Genomic DNA, 20,456 nt, shown 5'->3' on the forward strand with positions numbered 1-20,456 from the left:
AGATCCAGAGAAAAGAGGTGACTGGACACAGCCAACTCAACAATCCAGATCTCCCGTCTCAGGCCACAAGCTGCCAGCAGCAATCACCAGGGGTTTACCAGCTGTCTCTTGGCAGGAACGGCGCCTGGGGGTGACATCGGGAGGGTGGAAAGGACCTAAAGCGCCAAGACCAGCCACAGAGGCACATCCTGCCCATCCCCCAGGCTCCCAAAGAACAATTTACAGCCAAATTCCAACAACTGCTCCCAGCCCAACCCCGTGCAGCTGCACAAGGAGGCAGCCAAGGCCGGGTGGAGACCCACTGCATGGAGTACGATCAGGGGCCGCCTGTCACTGCAAAGCCGCCAGCACCATGCAATCTAGGTGACAAACTCAAACCAAAGACACTGAGTCCAAGGAAAAAGAATTTTTTTTTTTTTTTGAGACGGAGTCTTGCTCTGTCACCCAGGCTGGAGTACAACGGTGTGATCTCTGCACACTGAAACCTCCGCCTCCTGAGTCCAAGTGATTCTCTTGCCTCAGCCTCTCGAGTAGCTGGGATTACAGGCACCCGCCACCACGCCTCCTGGCTAATTTTTTGTATTTGTATTAGAGACGGGGTTTCACTATGTTGGCCAGGCTGGTCTCGAATGCCTGACCTCGTGATCGACCCGCCTCAGCCTCCCGAAGTGCTGGGATTACAGGTCTGAACCACCGTGCCCAGCCCTGAAAAAGAATTACTAGAGCAATCACAGCAGAACTTTAAGATAGATCTTTAGTGGTATGACAGAAGCTACAGTGTCCATGCAGAAAAAACAGGCAGCTGTGAGTACACATCAGCTGAGATCCTGAAACAAAAGACAACAGGGAAGTGGAAGAGCATCTGAACAACAGGAGAACTTGGTAAGCTGGGCAACAGGGGCAAACGACATCCGTCTACAACCATGTCCACAGCGGCAGCCAGATACAAAGAATAAAAGCAACAGACAAATCAGGCAGTACAAAGAAGAGTTAGGACAAACAAAAGCTGAACAGCACCATCAGTAACTTTGACCCAAACAGAGAATATTTTTCTAAACACACAATGCACTCCCAACTTGACTAGGTGTTAGGCCACAAGGGAAATGTCAGTTAAGTTCCACCACATCTACTAGCACAATGGAAAAAATAAATTTAAAAAACCCCAAAGTCCATTTACTTGAAAAAAATAAAAACCTAAAAATTTAGTGGGTCCAGGAAGTTAAAACAGAACTTTTGAATTCAAAAGGGAAATATGCAGAATTGAAATACAGGAAAAAAAAAATCAGAATCCGTGATAACGGTAAGGTACTCTGAAGAAAGAAACATGAAGCTTTAAATAATTTCTTAATTATGCAAAATGATTTAAAATAAAAGGGCTAAGTATTCAATCCAAACTACAAAGAGAAAAATGATATAGAAATTACTGAGTGGATAAATTAATAAAACTACAAATAAATGATGATAAAGATGATGAAAAAACAAAACACTAGTTCTTTTGAAAAGACTTTAAAAAGGCAAATAAATCTTTACTAAACATAACTAAGAAAAAAGTACACAAGTAAACATCAGGAATTTTTAAAATTTACCTAGAGTTATATAGCATATCAAAAATAAGAGTAGCATGCTACTTATTTATATATGAATACAAAATTAAAATGACAATTTTCTAGGAAAATAATTACCAAAACTGGCCCAAGAAAAAGTAGAAAATCTGAATAGAAAAATAAAGTAGATAAAACTGAAATCATAATCAAAAGCCCTCCCCAATGATATTCAACCTCCCCAAAGCACCAGGCCCACATGGTTTTACTGGTGAGTTCCACCAAACTTTAAGAAACAGAAAATGTCCACCTTATATACAAACTGTTTTACCACATACAAGAATACTAAAGGCTAACTAGCTCCTTCCACAAAGCAAACATATTCTTGAAAATAAAATCAGTCAAGAACAGCACAGAAAAAAAAAAAAAAGAAACTGTATCCAATCTCACTTAAAAAAAACAGAGCTGCAAGCACATTTCATAAAATATTAGTAAACAGAACTAGATATAGTCATGGGAAAAAAAACATAGTCCTTTTTGTGGTGTTACTTATCTGTCATATATTTGTATATATAATGTTTCCATCTGGTTCCTGGCTGGCAACTCCCACAGTCCTCATGACAGTCTTTTGTTATAATGCTGGGTGTGTCAGGCCTCAGGAAACAATCTTCCACCTGCCCCAAGGCAGGACTCTCATCTTCCCCACTTTCCCTGTGGGTCTTAAGATCCTCCCCAGTGAGAGTCCCACCCTAAACCTTAGGAGAAGAAACGCTGACCTCGTGAAGCTTCCATAAAAACTGGGTTGGCGGAGCTTCCAAATAGATGAACCCATGGAAGCTCCCAGAGGGCAGTGAGCCAGGGAGGTCACAAGCTCCGTACCCCTTCCCCATGCCTTGCCCTACACATCTCTTCATCCATATCCCTTGTACTAGCCTTATAAACTGCTAATCATGAGTGTTTCCTGAGCTCTGTGAATCACTCTAGCAAATTAATCAGACCCAAAGAGGCACAGTGAGAACCCCAAATTGAAGCCGGTTGGTCAGAAGTTCCAGAGGCCTGGACTTGTGACTGGTGTGGCGTGGAGAGAGGTCTTGGAAACTAAGCCTGAAACCTGACACTATCTCCAGGTAGACAGGGTCGGGAATTGAATGGCAGGATACCAGGCCAGTGGTCACGGCTTGGTGCCTGGGAAAAAAACAACACAGTTAATCACAGAAGTCTTCTGTGTTCATGACTGTTGGATGGAATGAGAGCAAAGGGAAAACACGGTTTGAGTTTTTTGGAAACAATATCATACTTAAAAATTAAATCTAAGTTAAAACTATAAACTTCTAGAGGCAGACATAGGAGAAAATTTTTGTGATCCTGGGGGTAGGCCAGTGGTTCTCAACTGGGTGTGATTTTGTCCCCTCTCTACCAGGGCCTTTGATATGTCTGGAACATTTTCATTTGTCACAACTGGGGGAGGGGGAGAGGTGGAATGTAGTCTTGGCATCTAGGGTAGAGGCCAGGAATGCTGGCTGACATCCTACAATGCCCAGGACAGTTCTCAAAACAAAAAATTACCCAGGTCAAATATCATTCGTTCTAGGGTTGATTTCTTAAGCCACCAAAAACACAAACCATAAAAAGTTATGGTCCATCAAATTTTTTAAAAATCTGTTCTTCAAAGGATATCACTGAGAAAATTAAAAGGCAAGGCAAAGACTAAAGAAAATATTCATACCTTACACATACCTAAGAAAGAACTTGTACCCAGAAGACATGAGGAACTCTTAAAGCTCAATAAGGAGAAGACCCCAAAAACAATTTTTAAGGGGTAAGAGAGGCAAAATATGATTTTTAAAGGACACTACAAAAAAATACCCAAACAGTCAATAAGCACATGATGATGGTGAACATCACCCAGGATTTCAATATACAAGAAAAGATGTTCCCTTCTTGCTCAATGTCATGAGTCAGCAGAGAGATGAAACTGAAACCATACTGAGATACCATTAATCCCACCTGAATGGCTAAAACTAAGATTGGCTGGTGTTGACAAGGATGTAGAACTGGAACTCTCATACATCACTGGTGGAAATGCAAAATGGTAATTCGGCATTATCGTCTGGCCATTCCCATAAAGTCAAACAGCTATGTCCACCCCCTCATATACCATTCATGACCAGCTAGGGCATTAGCAAGAGCTCGCCATGACTAGGACAATCAAAAGAAGAAAAGGAAAAAGAACAGCCCCCGCAAAGTGATGAGCTACTTACTCTCTGCCACTAGCCTCGGTTCTAGCGCCCGCTCAATTCTCTCTGCCCAACACAACAGTTTATACACCAAGATCAAAATAGAGAAGGAAACATCTCAATTATTTCTCTCAGCCCCATCTTTTAAAAGTCATTCTCTCTATAAAATGCTGATAAAAGACGTGAGGCCCAACTCAGGCATTCATTTCCTGGGAATCTGTCAGGATGCTGTTCTAAGAAACTAATGCATGAGATCTAACGTAACCATAATTAACAACCTTAGGCTTCCACTTACTGTTGAAAGAAATGCACACACACAAATGGATGTGATCCAGGTTTCACATGGGGCCCAAATTAGGCATATAGGCATTGTTCCTTTGGAAAAATTACAGGGGAAAAAATCTCCTTAGAGATAGTAACTAAACCAACCTCAACTCCCAGCTGGCTTCATTATTCTCTTGTCCTCAATATATTAAAAACTTTCTAGCATTTATACCTAAACAATTTGGGGAAAACTTCTGCTATATAAATTGTAAAGTTCTTAACTACCTAAATCTAGCCATCCCAATGCATTATTTTATAATTAATGCACACTGTTAAGACCTCACCCATTAAGCATCTTGCTAACACCTACGTAAATAAACGGTGGAAACTTGGATATTACATATATAAAAAGTTTAAAGCATACGGTAATAAGTAAAGCTACTGACAAGCGGAGATCATGTTAGACACTGTTGCTGGTTTTCCATGGCCTGGCCTCCGCTCCTCTCCTTCTGAATGCCCTCTCTTCTTGCTCACTGGCCCTGCCCCACTGACCTTCAGACACTCCTTCCTGCCCCAGGTCTCCTCTACAGGCCAGTCCTACCGCCTATCACAGTGGCCTCAGGAAACAAGTTTTCTACTAACTTTACACTCAGCATATCACCTCCCAAAAAATACCTGCATAAGAATCACTAACTTCTAACTCAGCTCAGGGATCACCTGGCACAGTACTTGACACTTAAAAAACACTTTGCTTAGTCTCTCCAAAAACCAAGCACTTATTTAAAATGCTGCTTCAAGCCAGATACACTTTGGGAAACTTGTCTTTGTCCTGCCTGCTGTTCAATGCCCAACTCACAGAGGGCAGGCCCCTCCACATGCATAAACACAGTCAGAGCGGCTGCTGAAATGGTGCTGTCTCTTTCATCCCTCCCAATAACCAACTGCACCAGGAACTGCATCCCATCCCAGGCGTGCTCAGAGCCAAAGGTCACCTCGAAGCTTTGTCCTCACAAGGTGCCTGACAGGCACCCCCAAAGAAGGCCTGGATGTCCCCCTTACTGGTCTAAGTGACTGCAGACAAAAAATATTCTCTCTAGGTTCTAGAGAGCTGGGCTTAGGAGGAGAGGTTGCTTCTCTGGAAATCCAATTCCATCTTTTAGAGACAATGAGAATTTACTGCTAGAATTCTGTTAAAGCCATATGGTGTCTGGGCGCTGCAAAACCTTTGCAAGGATGATGACTTTCTAGGGACCGTACAACAACGAATGAGAACACTATCGATGGAAAAACGTGTTCCACATTTGAAATGATCAATTTACAAACGTTTGGAATGAGATCCTTCTATACCTTTGGGACTGCCTCCACGTGACCAAACAGCAAAAACAAACGGGCACATTTGTAGGACTCGACTTTTCATGCTCACAGTGGAGACATCACCGAGTTATTTACATTTCAGCAAACTGTTGCCCAGGAACAATTAAAATGTAGCTTCACACTTTGGCGACAGGTGGTAGAACTTTTTGTATCAAATTAAAAAAAAAAAAAAAATCGACTTACATTTCTATTCCTCAACTACATGCTACAATTAAGGAAATTTTAGCCAGTTTTATCTCATAAAAGTACAGATGATTGACACCACCCCTGCCCCAAGAAAATTTTTTAAAAACTATTTAAGGCCGGGAGCGGTGGCTCAAGCCTGTAATCCCAGCACTTTGGGAGGCCGAGGCGGGTGGATCACAAGGTCAAGAGATCGAGACCATCCTGGTCAACATAGTGAAACCCCGTCTCTACTAAAAATATAAAAAATCAGCTGGGCATGGTGGCGCGTGCCTGTGATCCTAGCTACTCAGGAGGCTGAGGCAGGGGAATTGCCTGAACCCAGGAGGCGGAGGTTGCGGTGAGCCGAGATCGCGCCATTGCACTCCAGCCTGGGTAACAAGAGCGAAACTCCGTCTCAAAAAAAAAAAAAAAAAAAAAAAAAAAAACTATTTAAGAAGGCCCGGCACGGTGGCTTACAACTGCAATCCCAGCACTTTGGGAGGTCGAGACAGGCGGATCACGAGGTCAGGAGATCATCTTGGCCAACAGGATGAAACCCTATCTCTACTAAAATACAAAAAATTAGCTGGGCATGGTCCCAGCTACTCCAGAGGCTGAGGCAGGGGAATTGCTTGAACCCAGGAGGCGGAGGTTGCAGTGGTCCAAGATCATGCCACTGCACTCCAGCCTGGCGAGAGTGAGACTCCATCTCAAAAAATAAAAAATAAAACTATTTAAGGAGAGGCTATCAATTTAAAACAGGAACATAAACCAGCCATGGTGGTTCATGCCTGTAATCCCAGCACTTTGGGAGGCTGAAAGCAGGAGGATTGCCTGAGGATAGGAGTTCGAGGCCAGCCTGGGCAACATAGCAAGAACTCATCTCTATTAAAAATTTAAAAAAGGCCGGGCGCAGTGGCTCACGCCTATAATCTCAGCACTTTGGGAGGCCGAGGCAGGTGGATCACGAGGTCAAGAGATCGAAACCATCCTGGTCAACATGGTGAAACCCCGTCTCTACTAAAAATACAAAAATTAGCTGGGCATGGTGGAACATGCCTGTAGTCCCTGCCACTGGGAAGGCTGAGGCAGGAAAACTGCTTGAACCCAGGAGGCGGAGGTTGCAGTGAGCCAAGATCACGCCATTGCACTCCAGCCTGGGTAACAAGAGCGAAACTTCATCACAAAAAAAAAAAAAAAAAAAAAAAAATTAAAAAAAATGAGCCAAGTGGGGTGGTGCGCACCTGTAGTCCCAGCTACACGGAAGGCTGAGGCGGAAGGACTGCCCAAGTCCAGGAGTTCACCACTGCAGTGAGCTATGATTGCACCACTGCACTCCTGCCCGGCCAATGCAGTGAGATCCTGCCTCACAAAATTACAATACTAGAACAGATAGGAAGTTCACTTTGCACATGTTGGGTTTAAAGTAGAGATTGTAAATGGTTCTGGAGAAGTCTACATGTGCAACTACAGGGAAGTAACAGATAGGGAAAGAGGTGGATGAAAATCCACCTCTGAAATGACCAACAGGTTTGCTGTCCTAAGGAAATCTGGCAGAAAAATTCAACACAACTTTGAAGATATTCTAGACTGCAGAGGGCACATCTTATTATATTCACAATGCATATCAACCTCAGAAACCTCTTCGGCATGTGCTAAGTATGCCCACATGCGACAGTGGCCAAAAATATGTAAAGACACAAAGGCCATTCCTACTGGACCAAGAGGCCGTGTTCCTCGGGGAGATGAGGTTAGTGAACACAGGTTCAAGGCACTGCCATGACTAACCTAATGCAAAAGTTAAGGGCCCCGTGAATCAGCCAGAGTTATCAGTCTGTCCTTGAAGTCAACCTTAATCTTAACTGTTAAGAAATAAATTTCAATTTGTTAACAAGACCAAGACTTCAACCTCACTAGGCCAGCTGGGTTAATTTCTTATTCTATTTATTTGAGGCAGGGTCCCGCTCTGTCCCCCAGACTAGAGTGCAAATTGACTCGATCACGACTCACTGCAGCCTTGACCTCCCAGTTTCACGCTATCCTCCCAACTCAGCCTCCCTTACCCTGGAGTACAGGAGTGTGCCACCGCACCCGGCCCTGATTTTCATAGTTTTTGTAGAGACGGGGTTTCACCATGTTGCCCAGGCTGGTCTCCAACTTCTGGGCTCAAGCGACCCGCCCACCTCGGCCTTCCAAAGTGCTGGATTCCAGGCATGAGCCACCACACCCAGGCAAGTTAATTTCTTATTTTTGGTCACAGCAGCCATTACTCCAAAATGTCTTCCTCTAAATGTTGGTCGCAGCCTGACCTCGTTTAAGTTGCCACCATTTCTCTGTATCATGCTAGTTACTGGGGTAGCCAACTGGTCTATAAACTACAAACTCTCCATCCACCCTTCCCCTTCCAAAAAAAGAGAGAATAAAAAATGCAGGCCTTTCCAAGGAGTTTCTATTATGAGATCAATCTCACCCTCCTAAGAATAATTTCTGCGTGTTCTGAACACACGGGTGCTAATAAATCTATCTCTGATGCAAGGGAAAAATAAGAACCACCATAAACCCAACCACGAACTCCAAGTTCAGCCCAAAGTAGGTTCAACTTTGTTTCACTCTGAAAAGTAACTTTTTGTCGCCAACGGACAAACTGATGTCTGCTGAGAACCTTTCATCCTGATTCCTTCTTACCAAAGTTTAAAAAAAATAAATAAAAGCTGGATTTTCCATTATCCTCAACAGTCCACAAAAGGTCAGAAAATTCCTGAAATTCGAAGTTCCCCAGGCCCTGGACTGCTAGCAGCTACAGGACGGGAACAACCCTCGATGGGATGATGGGTTATACAATCATGGTTCCCAGAGCAAGATCCACTAGAATAATCCGCCCCGGAGACAATGACATCATGTGAGCAACCAGGCAGGAAGTTGGGCTCCGAGAAATGAAGGGTCAAGTCTTGAAAGCCCACCCTGGAGGACACCCCCTAGCCCCCAATCTAAAGAAGACAAAAGTCACCGCCAGCGGAAAAAAAACTAAAGAGAAACTGAACCCACAGGGAAGAAATAAATCAGCAAATGAAACCAAGAACAACCAACTTCAGGGCCATTCCTGCGGGCTCCGACGCCCTGGCGAGCCTCTCCACACCGAGGGGCCTCACCGGTGCCCCGCTGGCGAAACTCTTCTGCAAACGCGCAGCGGGAACAAAGCGAAGTGGAGTTCCTGCCTCCAACTTTCCCCGCCGCCCGGCCGCGCCAGGGCAGGCGCCGACCCCGAGGGCCGGGGGCCGCCGCTCCGCACAAAGCCGCCCCCGACTCCGTGACAGCCACAAGTGGCCGGGCGCGGGGCTCCAGGACCTCCAGGTCCGCCAGGACCTCCAGGACCGCGCGTGCCCCCGCGCCCCCCACCCGCGCCCCAGACCCCGCGGGGCTCCCGACCACCACGCAGGCAACTTTCCCTCGGGGACGGGGCGGACCCCGGCGTGGACCCGAGGCGACTAGGGGATCCCGAGAGCTCCCCAAGCGCTCCCCGCCCCCCACGCCGGCCGCTCGCCCGGGGCACCGGAGCCGAGCCTGCGCCCGAGCCGACCACCCACCTGCACAGCTCGGGGAACGGGGCGGTCTGGGGCTGCGTGGCCCCCGGGGCCGCGACGAGCAGCAGCAGCTGCAGCAGGAGCAAGGAGCGCTGCGGGCGGCGGGCGGGCGCGGGCCCCAGGTGGGAGCTCCGGCCAGCGGCGGCCCCCATCGCGCCGGGCCCGGGATGCGCGGCGGGCGCGAGGCGAGCGGCGCGCGACTGCTGGGGGCAGCGCCCGAGAAGGGGTCGTCCCGCCAGGGCAAAGGCGGAGGCGGAGGCGGAGCGGGAGCCCGAGGTGAGAGCGGCTCGGCTGGGCTCGGCGACAGCGGCAGCGGCGGCCCCGGAATCGCGTCACGTGACCGCCGCCCGGCACCGCCCCCCACCCCCGCCCCCCCGCTCACGTGACTCCCTTGTTCAGGTGACCCCCGCCCGCCCCGGCTCCGCCCAGGCCCGGGTCACGTGAGCGCAGCACGCGCCGGACTGGAAGCGGCGCGGGCGGGGCGCGGGCTCCAGGTGACTCCCGGGGCCTGAGCCCCTCGGGGGGCTGGGCGCGGCGGGGGTGCCGGGCCGGGCCTCAGTTTTCCCTCCCACCGCGCCTTGCTGGATCGTGGCGGGCGCTTCCCAGCTTACCGCAACTGTTCCTAATCTCGACCGACGGGTAGGGAAAAATAGGGAACTTGGATCGAAGTGCCAGGGCGGTAAATACCTTCGCACAGCCGCGTGGCAGCGGATCCGTGGGGGGTGGGAACACACTTTTCCTGCCCGGTGGAGTCACATCATGGAGGTTTCCAACCTTGGCCCATCAGAGCCTCTCAGACCTTCTGTGGAATGTTATTCCCAAGCGTGGGCTTCCTACGGCAAGGAAGGCAGCACAAATACAGCAAGGTGAAAGAGTGGCTCAAAGTGTCGCTAAGTGCCGCTCAGCAAAGCTTTATTAATTCGCTGTGTGGATGGCCATGAGCTAGCCACAATGAAAGTAGAATGATACATCTAAACGTCTTGAACTAAAAAAATTTACTTTCTTTTAGAGCAAACAAAGATACAAAATAATCATTATTGAAAATAGTAATAATCATCATCATAAAAGCTCATCTTTTTTTAGTGCTTATTCCATACCAGACACTGTGCTAAACATTTAAGCATGAATCTGCAAAAACCTATGAGGTGGGAACCTACTTATAGATGAGGAATTGAGGCATAAAGATATTGAGTAATGTACTCAAAGACACTCTGGGTTGTGGCAGAGCTGGGATTCAAACACATACGAATAATCATGACCCAAAAATAGCGAATATTTCTTTAGCAAGTAATTATGTACCAAGTACTGAAGTGTTCTGACACTGATTTAGCTCATTTAATCCTAACACAGTCCTGTAAGAGGGGTGCCTTTATTGCACCCATAAGGAAAGTGAGGAATGGAGAAATTAAATAACTAGCTAGTCTTGCAGCTAGTAAGAGAAAAAGCTAGGTTTGAGCCAAAGCCAGGTTTCAACCCAAGTCAAGTCACAAGCCTGTGACCTAACCACTGTGCTATTAATATATTGCCCAAGAAAGGAAAGTATTGTAATGGTTCAAAGGAGAGCTCAGGTGTAAACTGGGCATCAAAAAAGGGTTTGTGGTTTGTAACTCCAGTGTTGTAATAGATACAGGCAAGGACCATCAGTGAATACTAAAACCATCTGATGAAAAATTATTGTGAACCAGAATATTCGCTTTGTCTCATAGTATCACCTTCGAAGTATATTCATTTCCTTAATAAAGACAAAATACATCTTCTCAGTGGAAAGATCTGGTAGAACCACCTTAATCAAGTGATTAAAATTAGTATCACCAATTTTCTAAAAGCTAGCATTTTCTGCTTTCTAAAGTGATGCAATAAAAAAATGCTAAAGGATAATATTTAAAAGATGGTATAATCATGACTCAGATGTAGAATGAACATGTGTCAAAGGTATTCCTTAGTTCATTCATTAATGTGAGAACCAGTAACATGTCACAGCTGGTTCAAAGGAAAATCCAAAGAGAATCCAACAAATATACAGGCAGTTAGGAATGTTGAAATAAGGTTGCCTAATACATGGAAAGTTGGTCAGTACCCATACGTCAAAAAACAACTGCATACCCAATGGACACAATTTGCATTTCTAAAGACAAAAATCATATATATTTTTGTATATATATATTGTAGAATATCAGTGTTCTACAATGTACAGAGTTGGAAAATATCTCAAAAACAATGGGAGGCACAAGATCCCATAGAATCAGATAACCCAGAAGAGTGTACTAGACAACACCTAGCATTCTATTACAGTTGACCACTAATACTTTTGGTCCATTTCAAAGTCTTTCATAGTTATTCCCTATGGTTCACACTATCGTTTATGTGGTAGTCTTGCCAAGAAGTTTAACTTAAATCTAATTGAGATAAAACAGTCAAATTGTAAAAGATACAACAGGAAAACTGAACTGGATGATTGCAAAACATTAATGCTCTGAAAAACAATTCTCCAAAAAAAAAAAAAGAAAAAAAGTGGAAGTGCTATTCTAGATCAATGTAGCAAGCAATAACCTGTGGGTCAAATCTGGTAAGGCAGCTGTTTTGTAAATAAAGTTTTGTGGGAATATGGCCACACCCGTGTTTCTGTATTGTCTATGGCTACTTTTGCCTGCAATGACGCAGTTGAATTGTTGCCACAGAGACTGTATGACTTGAAAATCCTAATGTATTTTACCATATGGCCCTCCACAGTAAAAGCTTGCCAACCTCTGTTCTAGGTTAGTGGTTTTCAAAAGTGTGGTCCTTAGGCTGGCAGCTTTTGTGTCACCTGCCAGCTTGTTAGAAATGCCAAGGCATGGGTCCTGCCCCAACCTGTTGAATCAAAATCTCTGGAGATGGGCCCCAGGAGATTGCTCTAACAAGCTCTCCAGGAGAGTCTCATACACATGGAAGTTTGAGAACTATTGTCCTAAATTAAAGAAGACTAAAAAGGCATGACAACAAAATGCAATGCCTGATTCTTAATTGGAGCCTAGACCCAAAAATAGGAAGATATAAGGGACATTTGGAGACCACTGGAAAAATTTTAATATAAATCATATATAAGAGAATTTAAATTAGCAGTCCCCAACCGTTTGGCACCAGGTACCAGTTTCGTGGAAGACAACTTTTCTACAGATGGTGGAGGGAGTTGTGGGGGATAGTTTCACCAGGCATCACAAGGATGGTGCCTCCTAGACCCCTCACATGCACAGTTCACGGTAGGGTTCACACTCCTATGAGAATCGAAAACCACCACTTATCTAACAAGAGGGGGAGCTCAGTGGTAATGCCTCATTCACCTCCTGCTGTGCTGCCAGGTTCCTAATAGGCCACAGACCAGTACCAGTCCACGACCTGGAGGGTTGGGGGACCCCTGCTCTAAAGCCAAATACTGTGCGACATAATTCTCCTGTATTTCATTTAAATTTTCTGGAAATTTTTTTGAGGAAATTTTTTGAGGAAACAGAGACTCACAGATGTCAGCCTTAGACCCCCTGTTATAGGTTGAATTATGTCCCCTAAAAGGATATGTTCAACTTATATCCCCCAGTACTTCAAGTATAACCTTATTTGAAAATAGGGTCATTCCTTATAGATTAATTATGATGCGGTTATACTAGAGTAGGGTGGGTTCTTAATCCAGGACGACTGATGTACTTATAAGAAGTGGGTAGGAGACGCACAAGGAGAACGCAGCCCTGTGAGAACAGAGGTGCCATACATCTGCAAGCCAAGGAACACCAAGGATTGCAGCAACACCAGAAGCTGGGACAAAGGCATGGAACAGATTCTCCCCGAGAGCCTTCAGAAGGAGTGTGGCCCTGCCAATGCCTTGGTTTTGGACTTCTAGCCTCCAGAACTCTGTGAGACAATATCTGTCATTTTAAGCCACCCATAGGTACTTTGTTATGGCAGCCTAGAACACAGATAGCCATGAACACAAATGACCCTCAACTGATAGGACAGATCCGGGCTTGGCATCCAGGTGCTCCAACCACTGCTCCATTGTCATGACCCATTCTTCCTACACGTGACATTTGGTCTGACTTTGGACACACAAGCTCAAGGACAGAAATAGCAGCTACTGAGGATGTCCCTGCATGGTATCAACAATAGCAGGGGCAGGTGACACGAATAGCTGCTCCTTTGGGACACAAACCATGAGCTATCAAACTGATGGCATGCACACATTGTTCTGAAACCCAAACAGAATCTCACCCCAAAGATCCAGGAACTTTTTAGAACACCCAGAAAGGAGCATGAATCTACCAAAAGGCCGTCAAAACACATTGTGATTCATTTTGGGCATTTCTTGATTCTTAAGATCAAAAATAAACTGCCAAGAAAAATTGTACAGTAGCTAATACTGAATCAATGTTAAATTTCATGAGTAAGATAAAGCTGCTGTGATTATATAGGACAATGTGCTTGTTCTTAGGTGATACATGCTAAAAGCGAAGTGTTATGATGTTGGCAACTTTCAAATGGTTTGAGGGGAAAAAAGAAAATATGTATGGATAGCAGGCAGATGTTAAAAATATTAGCAATCACCAGGCGCGGTGGCTCAAGCCTGTAATCCCAGCACTTTGGGAGGCCGAGGCGGGTGGATCACGAGGTCAGGAGATCGAGACCATCCTGGTCAACATGGTGAAACCCCGTCTCTAATAAAAATACAAAACATTAGCTGGCATGGTGGCGCGTGCCTGTAATCCCAGCTACACAGGAGGCTGAGGCAGGAGAATTGCCTGAACCCAGGAGGCGGAGGTTGCAGTGAGCCGAGATCGCGCCATTGCACTCCAGCCTGGGTAAAAAAAGAGAAACCCCCTCTCAAAAAAAAAAAAAAAAAAAAAAAAAAATATATATATATATATATATATTAGCAATCACAATTGTAGGTGAAGAGTATATCAGTGCTCTTGTACTATCCTTTCGACTTTTCTGTAGGTTTGACATTTTTCAAAATGAGAATTGGGAAAGAGACCGCATCGTGAAAGAGATTGCTTTTGAGTGACCCTGGAAGGATAGGTGGAAATTTAGGGAAAGGACATTACAGGCAAAAAGAACAGCAAGGGCAGGGCCATGGTAAAATACAGAAGCTGTATTTGCTATACAAGGCCTTTGGCTTGAGCAAAAGTCACATGAGAATAGAGAGAAAACTACTTTTGGCCAAAAACTGTGCTATAGCTAGATCATGGGTTTATAAAATATAATCCCTCCCTCAAGGAGCTCCAGTTTAGGAGATAGTCAATTCTTATATAAGTTTGAAATTTTTTATTGTGTCCAGCTCCTAGAGACTCTTAGATGGTCATCTAATGAGCTTAGATTTGACCGGATATGAAGTGGGGAACAGTAACAGCAGATACAATAACATATACTGAAGGCTCACTCTGTCAATATCATTCTTGTATTATATCATTTACTCTTAATAGTAATCCCACAAAATAGGTAATTTTATTACCCTCATCGAAAAGATGAAAAATTCAGTCATAAAGAAATTATATACCTTGCCGAAGGTCATGCTGTTAGTAAGTGACAGAGCTTGGATGTGAGCTGTATGATCTGGGACCAAAGCCCATGCTGTTAACTCATAAACTGCCTCCTCACTGAGAGATTTGAAGAATGAGAGAGAGATGTTCACGGTGACGCATCAGGAAACTCCATCCGGTTTTAAGACAGACTGGAAGCTAATTTATTGCAAGTATCAGAATTAAGGTGACAAAATCAACAACAGAAAGCCCTGTGTCCTTCAAAAGCACCCAGTTCCCAGTTAGTGAATACCTGGCCAGGTTAACTATCAAATATAATGCCCTAAGGCTTTGGCATGGGAATTCAGAAGGTAATGGGGTTAGAGTCATGAGGCCGGTGTGGTTGGCTGCCTTCCTGCAGGCATCTCATGCCCTTGGTTCCTGGCAAAGCCCACCTCCACCAGAAGCTGCAGGTGTGAGATTCCCACTTCCCAGACATTCTTACAGCCAGAGCAAGGGCACCCGACCTGATCCTGATGATGAAACTCAGTGGGAAATCTCCTGAGATCGTCTGCAAAATGTTTCCTCTTCAATAAAAAGAGATGCAAAGCAGAAATCCCTTCCCCTTTTTTTGTTTTTTGTTTGTTTGTTTTCTGGATGCAGTAATTTCTATACAAAACTGCTACCCCCCCCATATCTGTGAGGGAACGTGTGGCCCACACAGTGGGAACGAGACAGAAGACATCAGGCTCCTGAATGACTCCGGGCCACTTGACCAAAACTCTAGTATCTGATCTTTTGTTTTGTGACAGAATAAATAAATTTGCCTAAGCCATGAGCGTATGTTATTGCTTTATTGCCTCTCTGCTTTGAATGCACCTTCTATTATATGCTTTATGATAAACAAAGGAATTCCTTTAAGCAGTTCTCCTTTCGGCTAAGTGACATTAAGCTTTTCGAGCAGAGGACACTGGAGGAAAACTACAGGAGAGATTCTCCTGCTGTTCCCAGGATGTCCATACCATGAGGTGCTGACCACCTGCTCCCCAACCTGCATACTATTGCAGACCAGCTCCAGACTGGCCAGTCTGCTACCCAACAAGCTGAACCAACCCTTTTCCCATGAGATCTGAATGCCTTGAGATCTAAATGCTTGTCTTTCCTTGGGTCCTTTCCATCAGCCTGATGGACTATATAGAGTTTTCTTATATCTTATAGTTACTTCTTTATCATAGTTAGTAATTATTTATATTAAAACTCCTCTGGGCTGGGCGTGGTGGCTCACGCCTGTAATCCCAGCACTTTGGGAGGCCGAGGCGGGCGGATCACAAGGTCAAGAGCAGCCTAGCCAATATGGTGAAACCCCGTCTCTACGAAAAAAAATACAAAAATTAGCTGGCATGGTGGTGTGTACCTGTATTCCCAGCTATTTGGGAGGCTGAGGCAGGAGAATTGCTTGAACCGGGAAGCAGAGGTTGCAGTGAGCCAAAATCACACCCCTGCACTCCAGCCTGGGCGACAGAGCAAGACTCCATCTCAGAAAAAAAAAAAAAAAAAAACTCCTCCTTTTCTACATCCTGATTGGCCCCAAACTGCCACACCATGTTTAGCTGGCTTGTGTATTGCTTGCAGGCAAAATCATACCAACTGACTCAGTGCAACACTCAGTAACTTGTTGGGTAGCACAGACAGGAAAGAAAGAGTCAGTGATAACCAATGCTTGTAGATAGGTAGGTTGGTTTCAGAGAACAGAAGAGAGATGAATTTGAGGAGCAAGATGCTAAGTATCTTTTTGTGCAGTAGCAGGTCTGAGTATTCAGAGGTGACCACTAGACAACTGGTAATGCAACACTGAACATAGGCAGGAAGCCGGTGTGGAAAGTAATTACAGGGAGGCACTGGCAAGGATGGGAGGGTTGACGACGGGAGGAAGGTGATGAGAAGGATAACTAGACGTTGTCCTAGTGAAAGAAATTGCCAGGGAGAGAACAAAAGAGATGAGAGACTCTTGGTCTTACTGCCTATCAGTGTGTAATAAATTACCCCCAAATCCAGTGGTGTAACACAACCACCATCATTTATTCTCACTAGTTTCTGTGGGTCAGGAATTTAGACAGGGCCCAGTAGGAATGGCTCATTTCTGCTTTATGACTTCTGGGCCCTCAGCTGGAAGACTTGAAGGCTGGAAACTGGTATCATCTGAAAGCTTTTCACTTGCACATTTGATGGTTGGTGCTGGCTGTCAGCTGAGACCTTAGCTGAAATGCTTACATATAGCCTTCCCATGTGGCCTGAGTTTCTTCAACTGTGGTAACTGGGTTCTAAGTCAAGCAAAAAGAGAGAAGGGAAAGTAAGCAAGGTGGAAGCTGCATCCTTCTTATGTGATCCTCAGCCTTGGACCACAGGACACCAATTTTGCCATTATGATCAGGGCAGTCACCAAGCCCTACCCAGCTTCAGGAAGAGGAACCCTGGCCAGGCGTGGTGGTTCACGCCTGTAATCCCAGCACTTTGGGAGGCTGAGATGGGTGGATCACGAGAGGTCAGGAGTTCAAGACCAGCCTGGCCAAGATACTGAAAGCCTGTCTCTACTAAGAATACAAAAATTAGCTGGGCATGGTGGCACACACCCGTAATCTTAGCTACTCGGAAGGCTGAGGCAAGAGGATTGCTCGAACCCAGGCAGCAGAGGTTGCAGTGAGCTGAGATCATGCTGCTGCACTCCAGCCTGGACAACAGAGCAAGACTCTGTCTCAAAAAAAAAAAAAAAAAAAAAAGAGAAAATCTAGACTCTAGCTCTCAATGGGGAGGGGCACTCACATCATAAGAAAATGTGGAATGGAATAAACATCCAGGTGTGTCTATCTTTGGAAAGCACAACATGCCACACTTGAAGAGCACCACAGTTATGGGGAAGAGAAAATAAGCTAGAAATGGAGCAGAGACATGGAAAGAGAACCAAGGGGATTTACAGGAGCCAAGAGGAAACAGAAAGTTTTGGTGAAGAGACATTTGGGGACTGTGTGGAGCTCAGTTATGAGAAACACATGAAAAAGATGGTGGTGGCCCTGATGTGAACAAAACCAGCAAAAATGCCACTTTTAGGTTGGTGGTTTTCAAGAAAAGCCCCCAGATTAATTAGAGACAATCATTACTTAAATTCTCCAGCTGGGGAGCCAAGACTACCGCACGTAAGTGAGAAGATAGGGAAAGATACAGTGTCTTTTAAAACAAACCCTTGTCTAACTCAAGATGTGTGCCTCAGGTTCCTTATTTTTAAAGTTTCATACCGGTTGAGTCAAAGAGCTCAGAATAAATAAAACCCATTAGATCTCTATCTGCAAGATTTAGTTTAAGTTCCCTCATGAAACCATAACAAGAACAAGGTGGCTTATTGAACCACCACTTTTCTCTCTTCTATTTGCACTCTGCAAAAGGCACACTTCAAAGAGAAGACAGTAAAGTTCATTCAACAAACATATACTGAATATTTATTTTTATTTTTATTTATTTTTTTTTTTTGAGACAAAGTTTCGCTCTTGTTACCCAGGCTGGAGTACAATGGCGCAATCTTGGCTCACAGCAACCTCTGCCTCCTGGGTTCAGGCAATTATCCTGCCTCAGCCTCCTGAGTAGCTGGGATTACAGGCACGCGCCACCATGCCCAGCTAATTTTTTGTATTTTTAGTAGAGACGGGGTTTCACCATGTTGACCAGGATGGTCTCGATCTCTTGACCTTGTGATCCACCCCCCTCAGCCTCCCAAAGTGCTGGGATTACAGGCGTGAGCCACCGCGCCCAGCCCAGAATATTTGTTTTTAATTGATACTTGCCATGTTTGTATGTTAGGTTTCTAATGTATGAACTCTCCCAAAGTTCGTATGTTGGAAACTTAAACCACAATGCAGCAGTGTTGGGAGATGGGGCCTAAGGAGAGGTGTTTAGGTCATGAGGCCATCACCCTCATGAACAGAATAACACCAATTCTAAAAGGATTAGAGGCTGCAAGTCTGACCTCGTAATCTTTTGCTCTCACTTTCTCTTGCTCTTCTGCCTTAAGCCATGGGATGATGCAGTAAAAGAGCCCTCACCCAATGCTGACACCTTGCTTTTGGACTTCACAGCCTCCAGGACTGTGAGCCAATACATTTCTGTTCCTTATAGATGACCCTGTCTCAGTTATTCTGTTATAGCTGCACAAATAGACTAAGACAGTATTATACTTGGTACTAGGGATCCAAAGACAAGAAGGCACAGGAATACAAAGACAAGGGATGCACAGTCCGTCCCTGGAGGGACTAACAGACAGAGAGACAAATAGATTATTTACAACTCAGTGTGATTAGTAGGTTGGCAATTAAGGGAAACAGAGGACACCTCTAATTCTAACTCAGTCTGGAGGAATCTGAGTGGAATTCCCAAAGCAAATGATCTAAGTGGAGTCTTGTAAAGGGGAGTGTTTGGCAGGGGTGGGTGTTGCAGGGAGGGAACTTAGTTTAAAAGAAAAATAGCATGAAAATGAGAGAAAGCTTGCCTTGGAATAGGGCCTGTGATAGATTTTGGGAAATGTGTCTGGTTCTGTGTGGCTAAAATTCAGGTAAAAGCGAAAGAGGTGGGGAGATGGAGCTAGTGAGGGAAGCACAGGGCAGGCTTTAATGAACTTTGTGTTTTGCTAAAGACAAATGAAACTTGAGAGGCTTTTTAGCTGAGTAATCACATAATCCAGTTGTCATTTTAGGCAGATCACACTGACCACCATGTGCAGGACAGGTGTGGGGAGCAGTGAGAGGATGACCAGAGGTAGGGACCAGATGGGGGCTGACAGACTGTGCCATAACCCAGGTGGTATGGGTTCCGTTGTGACCACTCCCCCTAAAAGATGTTGAGGTCTTAATCTCTAGGATCCCAGAATGTGACCCTCTTTGGAAATAGGGTTGTTGCAGATATAATAGTTCAGATGGGGTGATTCTAGAGAAGGTCTCTAATCCCACATGACAGGTGTCCCTAAAAAAAGAGCATCACATGATGAGGCAGGCACGTGCACAGTGAGAGAGCCATGTGAACACTGGAGTTGGGCTCCCACAAGCCGGGGAACTCCCAGGATCCAGGAGAGATGCCTGGAGTAAATTCTTCCCCTATGCCTTCAGAGGAGGCATGGCCCTACTTAGACCTTGATTTTGGACTTCCAGCCTCTAGAACTGTGAGACAATAAATGGCAGTTGCTCTAAGCCACCCAGGTCGTGGCACATTGTTACAGGAGCCCTGTGAAGCAGTGCAGCAGGGGAGAAATGGTGAGTGCCCAGTGAAGGAGAGGGCGCAGCAGCAGGACGGAAAACAGCAAGAGGCACTCGCCAGGACCCCAGGGTTGACTGGTGGTGGAGGCGGGGAGAGAGAGGAATTAGGATGACTCTCAGGTTTCTGGAAGTGTGATTATTTGGTGATGCCATCCTCTGGAAAAGAGGAAATGGCCCCAGAGTGCAAGCTCTATTATTGCGTTTTTCCCAGTACTGGATCCTAGTACCTAGAACAAATATTTATTGAATGAATGAAAAATGACTAAAAGAAAAGAGGAAGAGTATCTTTTTTATATCCATAATATACACATAGATCTTTTCAAGTTTCCCCTTTCCTTACCAAGTTTTAAAGCTGGCCGGGTGCAGTGGCTCATGCCTGTAATCCCAAAACTTTGGGAGGCTGAAGCGGGCGAATCACAAGGTCAGGAGATTGAGACCATCCTGGTCAACATGATGAAACTCTATCTCCACTAAAAATACAAAAATTAGCCAGGCATGGTGGTATGTGCCTGTA

General features: G+C 45.2%; 1 protein-coding gene across 1 annotated transcript in view; it reads right to left on the reverse strand.

Annotated features, from left to right (window-relative positions):
* Nucleotides 1-9,348, reverse strand: part of IGF2R (insulin like growth factor 2 receptor) — a 123,949-nt gene extending 114,601 nt beyond the window's left edge. The window contains exon 1 of the mRNA XM_032253140.1: nucleotides 9,166-9,348. Coding sequence (XP_032109031.1) covers nucleotides 9,166-9,314 — 149 coding nt within the window. The 5' untranslated portion in view covers nucleotides 9,315-9,348. The remainder of the gene's footprint in view (nucleotides 1-9,165) is intronic.
* Between the last annotated feature and the right edge of the window lie 11,108 nt (nucleotides 9,349-20,456).

This window comes from Sapajus apella, unplaced genomic scaffold, assembly GCF_009761245.1.
Source record: "Sapajus apella isolate SASKATOON/1434 unplaced genomic scaffold, GSC_monkey_1.0 scaffold82, whole genome shotgun sequence".
In the NCBI taxonomy this organism is placed as follows: domain Eukaryota; kingdom Metazoa; phylum Chordata; class Mammalia; order Primates; family Cebidae; genus Sapajus; species Sapajus apella.